At 45.1% G+C, this 21,124-nt stretch overlaps 1 protein-coding gene across 2 annotated transcripts in view; it reads left to right on the top strand.

Moving 5' to 3' along the window:
* Positions 1–21,124, top strand: part of SCN8A (sodium voltage-gated channel alpha subunit 8) — a 55,812-nt gene that overhangs the window by 14,572 nt on the left and 20,116 nt on the right. The window contains exons 3-17 of one of the 2 annotated variants that reach the window (XM_058822222.1): positions 2,328–2,447; positions 4,402–4,490; positions 4,955–5,083; positions 7,201–7,292; positions 10,830–11,051; positions 11,414–11,477; positions 11,991–12,132; positions 12,778–12,984; positions 13,250–13,537; positions 14,292–14,651; positions 15,420–15,555; positions 17,293–17,531; positions 17,707–17,880; positions 18,551–18,907; positions 19,955–20,425. In XM_058822222.1, the coding sequence (XP_058678205.1) occupies positions 2,328–2,447; positions 4,402–4,490; positions 4,955–5,083; positions 7,201–7,292; positions 10,830–11,051; positions 11,414–11,477; positions 11,991–12,132; positions 12,778–12,984; positions 13,250–13,537; positions 14,292–14,651; positions 15,420–15,555; positions 17,293–17,531; positions 17,707–17,880; positions 18,551–18,907; positions 19,955–20,425 (3,090 nt within the window). Of the gene's footprint in view, positions 1–2,327; positions 2,448–4,401; positions 4,491–4,954; positions 5,084–6,971; positions 7,064–7,200; positions 7,293–10,829; positions 11,052–11,413; positions 11,478–11,990; positions 12,133–12,777; positions 12,985–13,249; positions 13,538–14,291; positions 14,652–15,419; positions 15,556–17,292; positions 17,532–17,706; positions 17,881–18,550; positions 18,908–19,954; positions 20,426–21,124 lie in introns of both variants that reach the window. The other variant, XM_058822223.1, reaches the window with a different exon arrangement.

Raw genomic sequence — 21,124 nt, 5'->3', positions numbered from 1 at the left:
AATTGGGTGTCCCCTGAGCACTCTGTAATGGCAATTTTGCAAAACTTTGGGCCTTTTAGGAGGTTTGTCCATGCCAAGGTGATCTGGTCATTAATTCTTGATGCTGCAATTTAAGAGCTGTCCAGGGCTGTCTTTAAAGTGCTTTTGCTGGGGATGCATTAGTGGTTCTGCTAACAAACCTTCCTCTCTCTGTGCTGAACCACAATCTGATTTTGATTTCCTTTGCAAATAATTTACTGCTCAGTGGTCTAATTTAACCAAACGAGCTCAAACACGTTGTTCCATTGACGAGGAAAATGACAAATTTCCCAAGATGAGTCTCCTGGGGAAGCCTGAGCTGGCAGAGAGCCCTGGTGGATTCCCTGGGGTTGGGCTCTGAGCTCAGGGCTGTGCCAGCTGGGGTTGGAGACAGGAGTGAGTCCAGCTGTGCTTTGGGGCCATCCTGGAGGGGATAAAAACGGGATAAATGGTGCCAGGGAAAGGGCTTTGGCTTCTCAGTGCACGCAAATTGCATTTTTCCCTCTGTGGGTGCTCTGGGTGTGAGGCACGCACAGCCCCAGTTTGCCCCTGCTGCTCCTGGTGCTGCTCTCTGCAGGGAGATGGAGCAGCAGAATTCTGCCCCACGCTCACATGGATCATTCCACAGGTTCTTAATGGAGAGATCATCCTGAACTCCATTCCACAGGTCCTGAATGCAGAAATGAACCTGAAATTCCTTCCACAGGTCCTGAATGGAGAAATGAACCTGAAATTCCTTCCACAGGTTCTTAATGGAGAAATGAACCTGAAATTCCTTCCACAGGTCCTGAATGGAGAAATGAACCTGAAATTCCTTCCACAGGTTCTTAATGGAGAAATGAACCTGAAATTCCTTCCATGGGTTCTGAATGCAGAAATGAACCTGAAATTCATTCCGCAGGTTCTGAATGGAGAAATGAACCTGAAATTCCTTCCATGGGTTCTGAATGCAGAAATGAACCTGAAATTCATTCCGCAGGTTCTGAATGAAGAAATGAACCTGAAATTCCTTCCATGGGTTCTGAATGAAGAAATGAACCTGAAGTTCCTTCCACAGGTCCTGAACGAAGAAATGAACATGAAATTCCTTCCACAGGTTCTGAATGAAGAAATGAACATCAAATTCCTTCCACAGGTTCTGAATGAAGAAATGAACCTGAAATTCCTTCCACAGGTCCTGAATGCAGAAATGAACCTGAAATTCCTTCCACAGGTTCTGATTGAAGGAATTAATCTCACATTTTCACCAGCTCTGTAGGGAAAAGTGTTGAGATTGCTGTGCTGGGGATGGTGGGTGACCTGTAGACACTGCCACCACATTTTGGTCCTCTTTGCCTGTCAGTCTGTCTTTCCAGGGATTTGTAACAGCAGGATTTGTTGTGGTTATTTGGGAGGTGTGATAATTCACTTGTGGGGAGTTTTGAATAAGTTTGAGACAAGAACTCTGAGTTGTTTTTAGTGATGCACTTTATTTTCTTATTTTTTGCATAAGTAAGAAGAGTGAGTTCAGCTCACATTGTTACAGCAGAATTCAGAAAGTCCAAGACCCTTAATTACAAGACCTTTTAAAGAGTTACTAACCAATGAAACACTGCTAGCAAAGATATTTATATTTTTGACCCAATCCTTAAATATTTCATTTTATAGAGCCATAGTACAGTGTAAACTTTCTTAGCCATTCATGTTATAACACACAAACCTATAATGCTATATTCTAAACTCCTTCTTTACCTCTGTAACTACTTTTATTATTTTCTATATCCTAAACACTAAAACTTCAAACTTTCCTTTGCTTAGCTTAACGTGTCTCTACTTTAAATCCACATTTTTACCTCTAATACTTAAGTTTAAAGGCTTTTTCCAAGGTCTCAGATCAAATCCTGTTTTTAATATTAAATTTTAGCTTACAAGTCTCAGATTCTGAGAGTTCTTTACGTGTCACATTCCAGCAGGGGCTGTGCCAGATCTGGTTCTGGGGCACTGAGGATCCTTAGAAAGGAATAATGGGGTGTGAGAAAGCAAAGGGGGGCTTGGGTGGGAAATTTGGAAATTTGGCTTCTGCCCTGGCTGGGATCTCACATTAAATGGATTTTTGGAGTAGAATTACCCCTGGTGTCCTGGTGGGTGATGCCTGTGATGTTCAGGTGTGTTGTACCCTAATGGGAGTTTCATAAAGGAGATTATTAAAAAAAAAAACAAAACAGAAAATGCTATTTTTTTTACCCTGGAATTCTGTCTACTTTGTACAATTCCTTCTATGATTTTCCTGCATTAACTCTCTCTCTCTTTCTTTCTTTTTTTCTCTGCAGACCTTTGTAGTACTAAACAGAGGGAAAACACTCTTCCGATTTAGTGCCACACCTGCCTTGTACATTTTAAGTCCTTTTAATCTGTTTAGAAGAATAGCTATTAAAATTTTGATACATTCATATCCTTTTTGTTACTGAATTACCTTTGGGTATTTGTTGAAAACCTCTTAGCTGTTGTCTTTTGCTAATCTTTTCTGTTTGTTGAAAATCTCTTAGCTGTTGTTATTTGCTCAGTTCACAAATATAAATGCCTCAGAATATGCAAAAAAAAATCCAGATTTTTACTGGAGGAAAAAGCAGTTCTTTAGCCACATCCAATGAAGGGAAATTCTCCTTTATTTTCCCTGTTCACACACATGGATGAGCTTTGGAACAGATGTAACTTAAGGTTGTGCTTCACATGAAGGAGTGTTAGGCTTTAAAAGCTACTGAAATGTTTAAATGGAATTAAAATATAATGAAATAAATACTAGAATATTACATAGAAATAAACAGAATTATTGTCTGGAGAACAAACCACAGCCGCCTTGTCTGTAATTAGACACTGCCTAATTTCTTGCTCTTTGGGCATTTCTGAAACATCCTGCTGATGGCAAAGCTCCTCCAAAACGTCCCATTGCAGAGCTTTGGAGGCACCATCTGATGGTGTTCTTAGGAGAAAAATAATGTGTTTTATTGACCGAGCTGCTCCAGCCTGTTTATTTATTTATTTTTAGGAAATGGATCTGAAATGGAAACACATCCACATGGTTTAGAGGCTTCTATAATCTCCCTTCCTGTACCTCAGATGGAGGAAAAGCTTTTCCATCTTTTTTCAGAGTTGAATTGGGAATATTTTCCTTGGCTCTGAGTTATTTCTCGTGGCCTTTCCTCCCCTGGATGTGCAGCTGAGGGATGAATTTCAGTCAGGCTGAGCCTGAGGTGCTGCTGGAGGCTCTGGGGGCTGTTTGAGTTTCCTGAAATAATTTTGGAAGTCAAATATCTGAATATTTCACCGCTCTGCTCCTAATTCAGGAGTTACTGAATAGATGGATTTGGGGGCAAGGTTTCATTTAGGCCTCTGAACTGATTTGCTGAGGCATACCAGAAAATATAACATTGATTTATATACAACTAATTTTAAAAGTAAATTAAATTTATATAAACCAGAAAATTCATCAGATGGTGATATAAAATACTATTTATGTAGTCATAGTTGTTATATACTATATATGTATATATATAAAGTATATTAAATTTATATAAACCAGAAAATTCATCAAATGGTGATATAAAATACTATTTATGTAGTCATAGTTGTCATATACTATATATGTATATATATATAAAGTATATTAAATTTATATAAACCAGAAAATTCATCAGATGGTGATATAAAATACTATTTATGTAGTCATATTTGTTATATACTATATATGTATATATATATATAAAGTATATTAAATTTATATAAACCAGAAAATTCATCAAATGATGACACAAAATGTTATTTATGCAGTCATATATGTTATATACTATTTATATATTTATATATATATTTATTGTTATATATAGTTATAATTATATATAGTTATATAGTTATAATTATATATAGTTATATATACATATATTTATAAATAAATATGTGCATATATAGTTATATATATTGTGTAGTATATAAATAGCATAATACAGTATATAATACAGTATATAATATATATAACATATATTTATATTTACAATAGTTATATAATATATTTTATATAATGCAGTGTATATATAATATAGTATATATTATATATAGTATATAAATAATATATATAATACAGTATATAAAAATACATAGTATATAGTCTATAAATAGTATATAGTGTATAAATATTATATATAATTCAATGTATACAGCATATAGATATTGTATGTAATACAATACATTAAAAATAGAAATAATTTTATTTCCCTCAACTGCTGGGAAATATTAGCAGCCCACAGAGAATAGCCTGGAAATGGATTTTCCTTCATCAGTGACATTTGGGGACTTTAGGGGATTTAAAGAGTCACCATGTGTCCCTTTGCTCCTTGACTCTGTCCCACAGTATTTAGCATGATCATTATGTGCACTATTTTGACCAACTGTGTATTCATGACTTTTAGTAACCCGCCAGAATGGTCAAAGAATGTGGAGTAAGTAGAAATTATTGCATTTAATTACCAATTATGTGTTTGTAAGAACCTCCAAAAATGCTGAATTTGCTCCTTTGAGGACCCTGTTCCTCCCTGTGCTTTTTTGTTGCATGTTCCCCATGTTTATTTTTCTTTGTGTTTTTTGTGGGTTTTGTTTGGTTTCTTTATTTTTGCTTTTGTTTTGGTTTGGTTTGATATATGGATTTTTTAGGGTTTTTTTTTGTTGTTTTTTTAAAATGTTTTTCTGCGGGGTTTTTTTGCTGTTTTTTGAGGGTTGGTTTGGTTTAGTTTTTTGTGGGTTTTGTGGGTTTTTTTTCGTTTGTTTTTTTGGGGTTTTTTTTGGTTTTGTTTTTTTGGCTTTTTTTCTTTTATCCTTTGGAGCCTTTTATTTAAACCAAAGTCTTTACAATTCACCTTTTTTTTCCCCCCCCCCCCCCTACTAAAATGACATTTCCTCCTGCCAGGTACACATTCACCGGGATTTATACGTTTGAATCACTCGTGAAAATCATTGCCAGAGGTTTCTGTATAGATGGCTTCACCTTCCTGAGGGATCCCTGGAACTGGCTGGATTTCAGTGTCATCATGATGGCGTAAGTTGGGTTTTTCCAGGGATTTCTGTGCCTGGGAGGGAACGAGCCCTTAGCAAAAAAGGTTTATAAGGAAAAAGAAGATCAAGGAAAACTTCAAGGAAAGTTTTAGCCTGGTGGGATTTCAGCTCTAAACTGCAACAGGATGGAGTTAGTGGAGTTGCTACTGCAAAAAAAAAAAATAGGATTTTCTGAAAATTGCCTTGATTAATACAAGATTTTAGGTGGTTCATGCACCAGAGGGGCAGATCAGCAGAGGAACCAAATATCTTCAAATTCCAGTCCCTACCACTCCTTCCTTGAGCTGTGACTGGAGGTTGGGCTGTGATTAGCCCATTAATAACCTGTTAATAAGCCATTATTAACCCATTTCCCATGGAGCTGCAGTGTCAGAAAGGAGATATTTGATTTTCCTTCCTGTTTTTTTTTCTCTTGTGGAAACACCCTGAACCCAGAGTGAGCTCCCAGTGTGGGTGCACACAGACCAAACCCCACCTGGGAATTACCAGTCCCTTCATTTCTCCACAAATTACCAAATCCCACCAGTTTTAGGGCATTGGTCTGCAAGGAATGTCCCAAATCCCCCAGTGGGGATTGTTTGTAACCCTTTCCTTTCCAGAGGCCAGGCTTGGCCTGTAGGCTCTGTACAATTCTTTTTGTGTCAAGGGCATTATTTAAACCACACTAAGAGTTTTTTGAAGCCCTTGAGGCCTTTCTGCAGCAGGAAAAATCTTGAATGTTGAGCATGTCTGTGCTTTTTCATAGCAAGTTTCTCCCCAGGTGGCACAGAGGAAATATTCTCTAAGCTGGGGTAAAATAAAACTTTGCTCTAAGCCTCTTCTCCCCTGTGTACCTTGGGTTTATCTGCTTGGAAAAAGAGAACCAAACCTTCCTGTGCCTCACAAACAGACATTGAAGCATAAAGGATTAAAAATGGAGGATGCTAATTAAAATGAAGGATGCTAATTAAATGGAAGGATGTTAATCAAAGCAGAAGATGATTATGTTTTCTTAAAAACCGCGAAGTGAAGCGAATATACCTGAAACCCCTGATCTGAGGTACAGTCATGGAATCATGGATTGGTTTGGGGTGGAAGGGACCTTAAAGCTCATCCAGTGCCATGGGCAGGGACATTTCCCTCTAGCCCAGGTTGCTCGGGGTGGTGTCACCAAATCTCCTCAAATATTTGGAGATTTGTTTTTACAATTGCCGCTTTCTGCAGAGATCGAAAATTCCAAATTCTCTCTGGGACTGTGTGAAGTTTGGGGCACCATGATATGAAAACCCTCTGAAGGTGTTGGAGAGGGTCCAAAGCAGGGTCAGGAGGGTCTGAGGAGGGCTCTGGGTCTGTTCAGCTGGACAAGAGACTGAGGGGAGACTCCTTGGGGGCTGCAGCTTCATCCCGAGGGGCAGCTCCCATCTCTGCTCCCTGTGACCAGGGACAGGACACCAGGGAACCACTGCAGCTCTGCCAGGGCAGGGAAATCAGGAGAGGATTCTTGTGCCAGAGGGTGCTGGGCACTGCCCAGGCTGCCCAGGGAATGGGCACAGCCCTGAGGCTGCCAGAGCTGCAGGAGCTGCTCCAGGCATGCCCAGGGTGGGATTGTTGGGGTGTCTGTGCAGGGCCAGGAGCTGCCCTGGATGAACCTTGGGGTCCCTTCCAGCTCAGGACATTCCATGATTCCAGGTGAGGATGGATATCCAACCAAGTATCTGGTTGAGGAGCAGAGAGACTTAAACCACATTTTACCCCTGCACCTTTGTCTCTCTCTTTGTCTTCAATGCCAATTCTGAAGCGTTTTTAAATCACAAGCTGTTTCCTACAAGCAGACAATTTGTGCAAAGGAAGGTGACCCCAACGGTGCCATTAACTCTGGTTTAATTCTGCAGGTATATAACAGAGTTTGTAAACCTAGGCAATGTTTCAGCTCTGCGCACTTTCAGGGTTCTGAGAGCTTTGAAAACTATTTCTGTAATTCCAGGTAAGGCGGCCCCGGTTGGTGTTTAGCTGTCGGGTACAGGCCCCTGTGAGTGATGTATTGCTTTGTCTGTAGTTGTTGTTTTATTTTGGTGTGTGTATTGTCATGGTGTTTTTTGTGTGTGACCTCCCTCATTGCAGATATGTCACAGAGTTTGTGGACCTTGGGAATGTCTCAGCATTGAGAACTTTCAGAGTTCTCCGAGCTTTGAAAACTATCTCTGTAATTCCAGGTGAGAACCATTCAGCATTAAAGGCTGGGCTTGTGTGTGTCTCCTCTCTGTATTTCCCTTCCCCTCCTGCACTGCTCATTCCTCAGAAATGGCACTGGGATTCTTTGGATGGGATTTGCAGTCTGTGTAACAGAGCAGTTTGGAATCAAGGCTCCTGGGCCATCAAATTATGGGATGAACAGGCTGTTACTCCATATTTTTCTGTCCCTTTTTATGCTGATTTCTGTCCCATTTTGTACTGATCTCTGAGACTAAAGCCAGGCTTTAAAGTTTAATTCCAGAGGAAAAGGATCAGGCTCCTCTTCTTCAGGCTGAACAGCTTCTGGCTCAGGGACTCGCCCTATTATTGTCAGTGGTTTTGGAGTTGCTTCAGGAATAATTTTATAAAGCAACAGAGCAAAACCCAACAGAGATTAAAACCTTTTTGCCCATTTCCTGTGCCACCCCAGAGCTGGACTGGTCAGGACCACCCCTCCCAAAGCTGCTTCTGGACTTGTAACTCAGCTGGGTGTCACAGAGTGAGCAGTGACCCTTCCTTTGGGACACCACGGAGACATTATGGACTGAGAACCCCAGAATTCCAGTCTGGTTTGGGTTGGGAATTACCTTAAAGCTCATCTTGTTCCACCTCCTGCCATGGGCAGGAACATCTTCCACTAGGCCAGTTTAATCCCAGCTCGGTCCAGCCTGGCCTGGAACACTTCCTGATCCTGAATTCTTGTGCAGAAAAGCTTCATGCACGTGGTTCCTCAAAAGTGCCCCTAATTCTGAGGCCAAGCTTAAGGCACTCAGACATCTCCAGCTTTTTGGTTTCCAGGTGCTCAACCCAAAATAACTCCTCGAAGAGTTTTGGTCTCAGTTCCTTTGTGATTTGTTCCCTCACGCATTCCCTGATCCTGCAGTTCTGGCTCTTTCCCAGGCTGCCAGGGACCAGCCTGTGGATTTGTGGGGCTCATCCCTTTTGTGCCATCCCAGACTGCCAACCCCATCAGCTGGACCTGCCTGTTGTGCATGATGATGGTGATGGTGGCGATGATGATGATGATGCTCCTACATGGCACTGCTTTCCTTGCACCCATTGAGAACATGCTGGAGTGATGTTCCTCCTGAGCCTTCCTTCATGTCTGGTGATTTTTAAGAGCAAAAAACCTTTGGGAATTGCTGTGAGGAGCGGGTCTGAGGGGTGGTTGTCGTTCTCTCAGCCTGCTCCAGAGAGCTCTGCCGTGCTCACAGGAGAAGCATTGATGTTAAACCAGTTTTGCCTGTGTTTTGCTTTCTTAATTCTAGCAGTGTGGAGATGATGCAGCTTTCAGGAGCTGGTTGCTGGCTGTGTGACAGCATGCCTTGTGTTCCCGTGGAGGGGAGCAGAACAGCTCAGTTTTGGATCATTCTCTCCATAGAATTTAAAACTTTACAGAGTTTTATTTCAAATGGCAGGGGTTGGGCTGAGCCCTGCTAAGTTCAGCACACCTTTAATGTTATTTTTATTAGAGGGACCATTTTCATTGAATCAAAAGGGATAATTTGCCACACACAGCCAAGGAGATCCTGTTTGGGTGTTTGGGACGCTGAACACACCTGAAATGGCAAAAATTTTGGGGTTTTGTTTCCATTTTTGGGGGAGGGTTGTCCAGGTGTGTTTCTGCAGCACAAATCTTGGCCCCCTCCATTTTGTGACAGCAGGAGGAGTGTAAAGCATTTGAATAATTGGCTTTTTGGGTTATTTAATATGAAAGCATAAAGTGCTCTTTATGGGTTTTACCACTATAATTTTGCAAGAAAAGGTGATTTTTAGAATACACTCAATATTAAAGTATAAAGGGGCTCCCTTCTGCTTCAGCACATGGAATGAGAATTTTAACTCTGTGCTGAGCTACTGAGAAGCTCCTTTTAGTGTTTTGAGTGCCATCTACACCTTCTGTCAATAACTGGAATTAAGACGTGTTTGAGACAAGATAAAAATGGGAAATACCACCAGAATTTGTCATGCCATGGACAAAATTCTGTGCTCTGTATGGATCTGTGTGACAGGAGCAAACTGTGACACCCATGAGCTAAACCACCCAAATTTCCCTTTTTTGGTGGAAAACCTGTGTGAAACCGTGCTGGTATCAAGAAATTTTCCATATTGGCATTTGAGTTCTTAGATTTTAATTTCCACCTGGGTCACAGCTGCATTCCACATGGTCCAGGGAAAGCTGGACCCACGGAGCAACTCCACAGCTGGAAATTGTTGGAGTTGTGTTTGTTGAAGTGTTCCCAGTTCTTGGACTGGGATTTCTCCCGCTGCCAGTCCTGTCCTGGTTCCAAACCTCCCCTGGCCCACCTGAGAGAGAGAGAGCAGCATCCAAAGCAGGAGCCCATGGGTGCATGTGCAGAGCAGAGCCGTGGGGTGAGCATGGCACGAGGTGCTGGGGGTGATGTGTCCGCCACAACAGCAACGTCCTGCTCTGGGCTGGAAAATCCATGGGAAGTTTGGATGATGGGAGTAAATGACACTTCAGAATAGGATTTTTAGGAGGAATGTGTCTGCAGCTGTTTGTTTTGGAGGCTTTGTGTTCCTGGGATGGGTCTAACCTCTGTTGGTCTACGAGGGTTTTGTAGGAGGAGGTTGGGAGGGACCAAGGTTTCTGTTCCAGGGTTTGTTGCAAAACGTTCATGTGGTCTCAGCTGGAACCTTGGATCTGACTGACCCCAAATCCAGCAGTGATTTTTTAATTTTGTTTTTCTTTTCTCCCTTCACTGCTTATTTATAAACCACAGAATGATCCTACTTCACACCAGAAAGGCTGACTAAAGGAGCCTAATTCAGCGTTGTTTCTGCATCCAAAATTCTGGCTAGCTTAGACCTGTCACCTAAAAATTAATTCTGAGTTCTCCCCACTCGCAAGTTCTGCCTCTCACGGACCAGACTGGTGTGAGAAAGCAGCAGGATTCCTTTTGGAATATCTTATTTTTGATCCTGAGCCTGTTAATGACCCCGGTGGCCTCAGAAAATCCCAAAGCAGCGATGCTGTGGGTGAAGCCCTGCCCTGGCTGCAACCAAAGCCACCTCTGAAAGGGACGATTCTGCTCCTGCAAAGTGGGCAAGTGCTGAGCCAGTTCAGTTGAGCAGGAGAAACCCAAGATGTGGAGAGTTAAAGGTATTTGATCTCTGTGAGTTGTTGCAGCCTGTGCCAGCGAGCTCGGCTCGAGCACAACGTGCCCACGAGGATTTTCATGGCAGCAAATCCCAATTTGATCCTCATTTGACAAACCTTGTGTGTGGGGAGGAGTGATTCCCCACATTGTGCAGTCCTGCTGCGAGGCTCAGGGACAAACATTGGGGTTGTGGTTTGTTCTGACCCATCCTTGCCTCCATCCCAGTGTTGTGCTGGCTGGGAATCCTCACCACACACGCTTGTTCCAGGAACCTCCACCATTCACAGCCACAACCTCTCCCACCCTAGAGTCACTCCAAGGTACTGTATTAATCTGGGTTTTCAGTGTGGTTTCCTTCTACAGGAGTGATTTCCAGTCTTGTTTCCTTCTCCACAGGCCTGAAGACCATTGTGGGTGCCCTGATCCAGTCTGTGAAGAAGCTGTCGGATGTGATGATCCTGACAGTTTTCTGTCTCAGTGTCTTTGCCCTCATTGGGCTCCAGCTGTTCATGGGCAACTTAAGGAACAAGTGTGTGATTTGGCCAATTAATGTGAACGAGACCTTCCTGGATAATGGCTCCAGAGGCTTCGACTGGGAGGAATACACCAACAATGTGTGTAGGTATTTCTACACTGAGGGTCTCTAAAACCTCCTGACTTGGCTCAGTGCAGGAGTTCCAGCATGGCTCATGCGTTGGTGTGTCTGGTTTTCACAGTAAAAACCCCATGTGCAGAAGTTTTTCAGGTTTTTTTTTTTTTGATTTGACCTTGTTGAGATGTTCCTAGTTGAATTTATCCTTTAGAAGGGTTTGGATGTGCTCTTTTAGCTAAATAATTAGTCCAAAAACTACTTTTTACTAACAAATTTCTCAGCAGTGCTTTTGGGGGTCTTTTAAGTGAAGGTTTTAACAGTGTTATTATATATTAAATCCTCTAACTCCATATGTGTGTGAATGTAACCTCTTCTTTTTCATCTTCAGCAAATTTTTACATCATTCCTGGCGCCCCCGACCCTTTGCTCTGTGGTAACAGCTCAGATGCAGGGTGAGTGTTGAGCTTCATTAACAACCAGTTTGAGCTTCATTAACAGTGATTTACCTAAAGCTGGCACAACCTTTGGGATGTTCCCTGTTGTTTCCTCTGTTGGTTCTGGTGTTACTTCACCGGGTTTCCAATTTCTTAACCTGATTATGAATCCATTGCTGATGCAATGTAAGGGACATTTTCCCTGTCAGGAGGCAGCTCTGGCCACCAGTGGTTGCCAGTGGAATTATTTCCCTCTGAATCCGCTCAGAGAAGGGTGGATGGAGGCTCAGAAATGGGAACTTGCCATGTGCTGTTGGTTTTCCACCCCAACCTTCAGCTCTCTGGCCCAAGCTCCTGCCTTGGGCTCAGGCTTGGGGAAAAGCTGCGCCTTGCAGCGTCTCATTTCTGTAGGACAGGGAGAGCAGGGCTTTCCTGAAATCCTGTCTCCTTGTCTGCTGAACTCAAATGACATGGAGAGAGCTGCTGTTTGTTGGGAGAGTGAGCCCTGACCTGGCTGCTGTCCCTCCCCAGCCAATGCCCAGAGGGATACACGTGCATGAAGGCAGGACGGAACCCCAACTACGGCTACACCAGCTTTGACACCTTCAGCTGGGCTTTTCTGGCTTTATTTCGCCTTATGACTCAGGACTTTTGGGAAAACTTGTATCAATTAGTAAGTAAACACTTCACTTTTGTGTTGTATGTGGGGAGAATTTGGGGGTAAAACAGGAAAGGGAAATGTGAGCAGCTTTGTTTTATTCCTTCTCTCCAAAAGAGCGCAAGTAAACCTTCACAGTGAGGTTTCTGGGGGGAGGAAGGGGACATTTTACTGTCAGTAGGTGTTGGACTTTAAGTCCACAAGGGATGGTGGGTCCAGATGAGCTGTGAATTAATTTGGGAGCAGCCTTAGCACTGGCTGCAGGAGGCTGTGGGCGTTCAGCTCTGCTCACAGAGGGTGCTCAGGCTCTTTGGAGGGCACAGAGTTTTCTCCTGACCTGAGGGTGCTTTGGGGACCTTGCTGAAGCAGCTTTTTCTCGATTTGGTTTGTTTTAAGGGAGTCTGAGCATTGGGTTTCACACTGTGCCTCTGAATTCTTTTCAGTTTGGATGCTCCCTTAAGGGAGGAAGGTGGATGTCACCTTTTGTGTTCATGGCTAAGGAGTGTGCAGGGGAAATGCTGAGCTCTGGAATATTCAGCACTGCTGGATTTTCTTAAAAACATTCAGGTCAAGAAACTTGGGATCAGCTCTTGCATCTCGTGTCAGGGAAGCCTGAAGTTGGTTTTTTTTTCCCTTTTCTAATCCCTCTTCCACTTGCAGACTTTACGAGCGGCAGGAAAAACCTACATGATCTTCTTTGTGCTGGTGATCTTTGTGGGGTCCTTCTACCTGGTGAATCTGATTTTGGCTGTGGTGGCCATGGCCTACGAGGAGCAGAACCAGGCGACCCTGGAGGAGGCAGAGCAGAAGGAGGCAGAATTCAAGGCCATGTTGGAACAATTGAAAAAGCAGCAGGAAGAAGCACAGGTGAGAAAAAAAACAATTTCTCTCTGTAGGGGTGATGAGGCCCTGGTTTCCAGAAAGGCTGATGTTACTTCCTGCACAAGCAGACTATAAAAACTCTAACAAATTCTGGCTGTGAGTGTATTCCAAGGAAAGAATAAACCTCTCAGTCCTGCCCCAAAGTCTTTTACTCAGGTGCATTGAGCCAAACTCTTTCTTCCAGCAGCAAATGGAGCGTTAATGGTGGGAAAATGTGATTTATTTTTGCTTCCCTTTTCTGCACCCTCAGGCTGCTGCCATGGTCACCTCGGCAGGGACGGTGTCTGAAGATGCTGTGGAGGATGATGGTGGGGGCAGGATGTCCCGCAGCTCCTCGGAGATCTCCAAGCTCAGCTCCAAGAGCGCCAAGGAGCGCCGGAACAGGAGGAAGAAGCGGAAGGACAAGGAGCTGTCGGAGGGAGATGAGAAGTGTGACAACGAGAAGGTGTTCAAGTCAGAATCTGAGGATGGCATGAGGAGGAAAGCGTTCAGGCTGCCAGATAACAGGCTGGGAAGGAAGTTTTCCATCATGAACCAGGTAGTTTTCTGTTCCTTCACTAATGTTTGTGGTTGAGGTCGGGATAATATTCTGTTTAGATTCCTGTTGGCGTCTCAAGGGTTGTGCCCACTGTCCTGAACTCTGTTGGGTCAGGAGAACACTTAGAACCCAAGCTGATGACAGTGTAGAGTTAAGTCTAACAATGTAGTTTCTATCTAAACAGTTTATACAGTTGCCAGTTGGTTTTGACCCAGGAATAAATTGGTTTTGTTAACAAACTGCTCGCAACAGGATTGCTTTCACACGGGAGCTGCAAAATGCTAGCTTGGCTTAGAATAAATGACTTCTAAAAGAAAGAAGAAATTGCTTGGAAAATCAGCCAGAGAGGGCCTGATTTTGAGAGGACTTTATTTATCATTTTTCCACCTTACTGCAGTGTCATGGCAAACAGGTCCCTGCTGGGTAATAGCTGACATAGACCCCATGTATTACAGAAGGCTGATTATTTCCTTTATTAAGAAATCCATACCTTTATAGACAGTTGTGATAGAGCTGGACCTAATTGGTCCTCCAATCAAAACGCCATCACCACTCGATAATTAAGAAACCACCCTTAATAAACAAATCTCCATAACACACTCCACACATTCACAGAAACCAGGTGCAGCAAGTTAAGATAAGAATTATTTCTCATTCTTTTCTTTGATCTTCTCACAGAATGATACCTGGGAAAGTTGTCTGTTTCTGTGGCTGGAGAGCTGCAACACTCACTTTCCTCCTCTTCCTCCCCCAGTCTCTCCTCAGCATCCCGGGCTCCCCTTTCCTCTCCCGCCACAACAGCAAGAGCAGCATCTTCAGCTACAAGGGGCGTTTCCGTGACCCGGGCTCAGAGAATGAATTTGCTGATGACGAGCACAGCACGGTGGAGGAGAGCGAGGGCAGGAGGGACTCGCTCTTCATCCCCATCCGCGGCCGCGACCGGCGCAGCAGCTACAGCGGCTACAGCGGCTACAGCCAGGGCAGCCGCTCCTCGCGCATCTTCCCCACGCTGCGCCGCAGCATCAAGAGGAACAGCACCGTGGACTGCAACGGCGTCGTGTCCCTCATCGGGGGGCCGCCCTCCAGCATGCCCGGGGGCCGCATCCTGCCCGAGGTAGCTGCTGAGCGTGGGATGGTCTGAGCAGTGTGGTGTGGTCAGCATGGTCTGAGCAGTGTCATCTGGTCAGCATGGTCTGAGCAGTGTCATCTGCTCAGCATGGTCTGAGCAGTGTGGTGTGGTCAGCATGGTCTGAGCAGTGTGGTGTGGTCAGCATGGTCTGAGCAGTGTGGTGTGCTCAGCATGGTCTGAGCAGCGTGGTGTGGTCAGCATGGTCTGAGCAGTGTCATCTGCTCAGCATGGTCTGAGCAGTGTGGTGTGGTCAGTGTGGTCTGAGCAGTGTGGTGTGGTCAGCATGGTCTGAGCAGTGTGGTGTGCTCAGCATGGTCTGAGCAGTGTCATCTGGTCAGCATGGTCTGAGCAGTGTGTAGTGGTCAGCATGGTCTGAGCAGTGTGGTCTGGTCAGCATGGTCTGAGCAGTGTGGTCTGGTCAGCATGGTCTGCTCAGCGTGGTCTGACCAGCATGCCCATCTGTTTGGTTCTAGTACAGAGGATTAATGACATTGTATGTTATTATAAATGTTCTCTAAAATGCAGTCTGTAATTTGTCTAAGGCTGCAGAGCACTGGTCCAACCCAGCAGAAAAAGGGGCTTGAGTTTTGGTTGGACCACTTGCATATTGTAGGAAGGTGGGAAGGACAGAGGGATGCACAGATGATAGAAAATACAGAATATGGAAATGCAGACCAAGTGCTGCATTTCTGGGCTGAGAGTGGGTAAGAGAGAAGACTCAAGTCTGTATTAATCACCACCTGAATTTTTCAGGGTACCACTGAGATCGAAATTAGGAAGAAGCCTGGTGGGTCTCTCTTGGTCTCAATGGATCAGGTGAATGCGTCCTATGGAAGGAAGGATCGGACCAACAGTGTCATGACTGGGTTGACCAACACCCTTGTTGAGGGTAGGTGTGGTTTGGGGATTAGAGGGACACCCTTGAGCTCTTTCCACTGCCTGAAGGGGCTCCAAGAGAGCTGGAGACAGACTTAGGACAAAGGGCTGGAGGGACAGGACACAGGGAATGGCTTCCCACTGGCAGAGAGCAGGGATGGATGGGATATTGGGACAGAATTCTTCCCAGTGAGGGTGGGATCGCCCAGAGAAATTGCCCCATTCCTAAAGTGTCCAGGGTCAGGTTGGGCAAGGCGTGGAGCAACCTGGTCTAGTGGAATTCAGCTCCCCCTGCTTCAGAGCAGTACATATTCCTGCATGGTTTTGCCTAAATCTGCTTCTTTTGGGTCTTTATTAATAAAGAAATACTTATTGGACTTTATTTTACTTTGTTTTGGCATCCAAATTGCACAGAGATGGAGGTAAAGGCAACAAAGAGTTGTAGTTTTACAATGAAGAGAATGCAGTGTGGAGATCAGAGGAGTAAGGCAATGTCAGGTCCGTGTATTCTGTCTTCTGTCATCCCCAAGCACTGGAGAGACCTTCCTTTGCTCCAGGAGTGGGAGAGGAGGATTGGAGCTGCACTGGGAGCTGCAATGTGACAGCTGTCAGGAGAGAAAGGGGCTGTTGGCTGGTGGGAATTCTGGAATGGACAGCACATGGAGATGAGATTTCCCAATATGTCATGCAGGAGCCAGCAAGAATTCATGAACAGCAGCCACACGCGGTTGATGATCTCAAATTCCTGCTGTCTCCTGCAATAAAATTGTAGGAAAACTAAATATACTTAGAAACAGAGCAGGGTTTTGCTGCCGCTCCCCTCCTGCGCAAACGCCTACGGGCTCCAGTGCCACGGGCCTCTTTTTAACTTCAGAAATTCCAAGGCAACTAAATACTAAGCAACCAGAGAACCAATGGGAAGAAGAGCACAGTGGTCCTTTCCCTTCCCATAAAAAAATAAAAGGTGAGGGTGCACAGCTGCATGGCCTGACTGGAACCAGCAAGTCAACAAATGGGTACAACTTCTTGTTTGTATTTTTTTTTTTCCCTAAGCACTTGAGATAAGCCATTGTAAAAAATAAATGGACACAGCATTTCTGTGTTTGATTTCTGTAAATGGATGTAGTTAGTCCTAATCAGGTTATTCCTGTTGAAAATGCTTTGCAGCATTATGTCACCTCTTTCCTCTTTTAGACCGTGTCTGTGTTCAGCACAGAATTCATCTCAGTTATTTAAAAACTGGCAGCAAAGGCAGTTTAGAATCTGTAACTTTGGTTTTAACTGCTTTACCTTGATCAGTTCTGAGTTAAATATAACCCTTCATTTGGAATAATTTGCATTGAATCATCCTGGTGGGGCTGAAGCACAGGGTTAGAACTGCAGTTCTGGTGACCTGGTGCTGGTGCTGTGTAGGGACAGAGGAGAAGTCATGGAGCTCAGTAAAATCATGAAATCCAAGAATCCTTGAGGTTGGAAAAGAGCTCCAAGGTTCGTTTGGTGTGACCTGTGACCAATCCCCACCCTTGTCACCCAGGCCAGAGCGCTGAGTGTCACGTCCTGTCATTCCATGGACATGCCCAGGGATGGGGTCTCCAAACCTCCCTGACCACCCTTTCCATGAAGAATTTCTCCCTGATGCCCACAAACTTTACCCAGCTCTTCTCCAGGGCCATTTCCACCAAGTTCACAGTTTTGTGATTCTTCAGCGTCAGAGATGAAGCCTGAACTCTTTTTTGTTTTGAACCTGCAGAGCTGGAAGAGTCCCAGAGGAAGTGTCCCCCTTGCTGGTACAAATTTGCCAATACCTTCCTGATCTGGGAATGCCACCCGTACTGGATGAAGCTGAAGGAGATTGTGAACTTAATTGTCATGGATCCTTTTGTTGACTTGGCCATCACCATCTGCATCGTGCTGAACACGTTGTTCATGGCCATGGAGCACCACCCCATGACCCCTGAGTTCGAGCACGTGCTCTCTGTAGGAAATCTGGTAAGGAAATCTGCTAAATGCTCCCCACAGGTCTGCTCCTGCTGGGATGCCTGGAGTATTGATGTGGGCTTGGACTTTGAATCAATTGCATTGTTGAGATTTAGCCTGAAGATCTGAAAATAGGTTAAAAATTACTCTTTGTGTGTTCTTTGTCTGTCTCTCCTCCCCACTCCAGGTTTTCACTGGGATTTTCACAGCAGAAATGTTCCTGAAGCTCATTGCAATGGATCCATACTATTATTTTCAGGAAGGCTGGAACATCTTTGATGGGTTTATTGTCTCCCTGAGTTTGATGGAGCTGAGTCTGGCTGATGTGGAGGGACTTTCCGTGCTGCGATCTTTCCGTTTGGTATTCCAAATTCCAGCTCTTTTTCAGTGTTATTGTAGTGGAGCTTAGAACCACAGAATCATGGAGTGTCCTTAGTTAGAAGGGACCCTCAAGGGACATCCAGTGCAGCTCCACACCCCAACAATCCCACCCTGAGCATCCCTGGGAGTGGTGTCCAAACATCCTTTGAGCTGGGGCAGCCCTGGGGCAGTGACCATTCCCTGCTCAGTGCCCAACCATGGGAAGAACTTTTTCCCAATATCCAACCTATCCCTTCCCTGATACAGTTCCCGCCCTTCCCATCACATAAGGAATTTTTCCCATTTACATAGTACAAGGGAAAATAAATTTTCTGGGTTTGGGGAGGACAGAGATCAAATGGTGCCATTTTTTATGGTCTCTTTTTTCTTCATGACTGCTCTTTATGGAATCTGAACAGCACTTGTTGCATTTGGGCAGGGAAGGGTGACTTCTCCTTTGGGAATAACTCAGTATTTCTGTGTGGGGAATAAGTGATTACAAAAGTACAAAATGCTCAAAGAAAGGTTAAGCATTCTCTGCCCCCTGTACCCTCAGTAGCAGAAGCATGGACTTACCTTTATGTAAAACACAAGATGGTTGTTGTTTAGGAAGTTCTGCTTTATTTTCCTCTTTGCTCAATACCTGGTTTTTTTGGTGGTTTTTTTTGTAGCTGAGAGTCTTCAAACTGGCCAAGTCCTGGCCCACTCTGAACATGCTGATAAAAATCATTGGTAACTCAGTGGGTGCCTTGGGGAATTTGACCTTGGTGCTGGCCATCATCGTGTTCATCTTCGCCGTGGTGGGGATGCAGCTCTTTGGCAAAAGCTACAAGGAGTGTGTCTGCAAGATCAGTCCGGACTGTGAGCTACCCCGCTGGCACATGCACGATTTCTTCCACTCCTTCCTTATTGTCTTCCGTGTGTTGTGTGGGGAGTGGATTGAGACCATGTGGGATTGTATGGAAGTGGCAGGACAGGCCATGTGCTTGATTGTCTTCATGATGGTCATGGTCATCGGAAATTTAGTGGTCAGTAAATGGTTACTGGTGGGCTTTCTTGGTTGCCTCTGGATGGGGTAGGACTTGGGGAGACCCCCAGGATGAGGGAGTGATGGTTTGTGAGCCTGTTCCTGCTCTGTGGAGGTCCCTCTTGGCCTTTGATCTATCAATCAGTAGATTTTGGTAGCACAATGTTAAAGATGTTTTTTGCTTGATGAGGACCTTAAACAGTCACCTGTAAATGAAGCATTTTGCAAGAAAGTCTTGAAAGTCTGAAAGCCTCAGTCAAAGTGTGCAGACCTGACCTGAGGGGAAAAATAAGCTAAAAGAAGCAAAACCTGGCATTTTAATTGCAGGAAAACAAAATAATTTGGTGCACAGGGGAAGGTCCTGAAGTGTTAAATTGAGGAATGGAGGTTTCTTCTAAAACCTGCCCACTGGCTCAGTCATGAGGTGCTGTTGTGTGCAGGAATGGGCTGTGAAACTGCACGGCCTGTTGTGTGGGAGGTTGGACTAGATCATGATGCTTCCTTCTGGCCTTAAATTTCATGAAGAAAAGTCTGTGGAGGAAAATGTGAGCAAGAATGAAGTCACATGAACGGTCGCAGTTCTTCAAAGTAGTTGTGAGCTCTCTGAGAGGTCCTGTCTTGCCAAAGGGTTTTGATAAAATAAATCTTGGGGATGGTCACTAAATGTGGGTGAGGAAGTAGAGCTGGGAGCGATCACTCAAAATGCCGAGATTTCCCCCATTTTCTTTGAGGCAGAGATGGGACTAAATCAGTAAGGCTGAATTTAAATCCCGTGGGGATTAAATCCCTCTCTGACATCTGCAGTCCAGACCCTGCAAGGGGCTCCATCCAGGGACCCCTGGACCTGCCCTGGACCCCTGGCACTCCTCGGGGAACTTTCTGCAGCATCAGGGGGGGTCATAGCTTGAACTTGGGCACCTGGATGAGTTTGAGCTGATGTTTGGTGACAGCTCTGCACCATCAGCAGGGTGTGGGCGCTGAGAGCTCTGCTCAGCTTTGGGAATCCCCCCCTTTGCGTGTCAGTGCAGCATCAGCTCTTCCCTTTCAGGTGCTGAACCTGTTCTTGGCCTTGTTGCTGAGCTCCTTCAGCGCAGACAACCTGGCAGCCACGGACGACGACGGCGAGATGAACAACCTGCAGATCTCGGTGATCCGCATCAAGAAGGGCATCGCCTGGACCAAGGCCAAGGTCAGGGAGTTCATGCAGACCCACTTCAAGCAGAGGGAGGCCGACGAGGTGAAGCCCTTGGACGAGCTGTACGACAAGAAGGTGAACTGCATCGCCAACCACACCGGCGCCGACATCAACCGCGACATCGACTTCCTCAAGAACGGCAACGGCACCACCAGCGGCATCGGCAGCAGCGTGGAGAAGTACATCATCGACGAGGACCACATGTCCTTCATCAACAACCCCAACCTCACCGTGCGCGTCCCCATCGCTGTGGGCGAGTCCGACTTCGAGAACCTCAACACGGAGGATTTCAGCAGCGACACGGATCCTGATGGCAGCAAGGAGGTGGGAGGAGGGCTCCAAATCCACTCGGGGCGTTGGGAGGGAGGGCTCCAAATCCACTTGGGGTGTTGGGAGCTCCAAATCCTCTTGGGGCATTGGGAGGTCTCCAAATCTGCTCAGGGCATTGGGAGGGATGGCTCCAAATCCACTTGGGGTGTTGGGAGGGAGGGCTCCAAATCCACTTGGGGCATTGGGAGGGCTCCAAATTCACGTGCGGTGTTGGGAGCTCCAAACTGACTTGGGGTGTTGGGAGCTCCAAATCCACTTGGGGCGTTGGAAGGGAGGGAGGGCTCCAATTCCACTTGGGGCATTGGGAGGGCTCCAAATCCACTCGGGGCGTTGGATGGGAGGGCTCCAAATCCACTCGGGGCGTTGGATGGGAGGGCTCCAAATCCACTCGGGGCGTTGGATGGGAGGGCTCCAAATCCACTTGGGGCATTCAGTCCACTGGGAGGGCCTGGAAACCTCTGGGCAAGGAGAGCTGGGTAGTTCCAGCACTCAACTTTTGTTTGTATTGGGATGTTGTCTTTGCACTCAAAACGGAATTTCTTGTGCTAGTAGCTCTGTAGAAAGCCACAAATATTCAAAAATATATATAAAATAAATATATGCAATCATAGAATGGTTATATATATACTACATATGGTATATATATATAGAGATATATAAATAGTATTGTATAAATAATAATAAATATATAAT

This window comes from Ammospiza caudacuta, chromosome 31 (genome assembly GCF_027887145.1).
Source record: "Ammospiza caudacuta isolate bAmmCau1 chromosome 31, bAmmCau1.pri, whole genome shotgun sequence".
NCBI lineage: Eukaryota > Metazoa > Chordata > Aves > Passeriformes > Passerellidae > Ammospiza > Ammospiza caudacuta.
The sequence above is the reverse complement of the archived record's forward strand: the minus strand, read 5'-3'. Positions and strand labels throughout refer to the sequence as shown.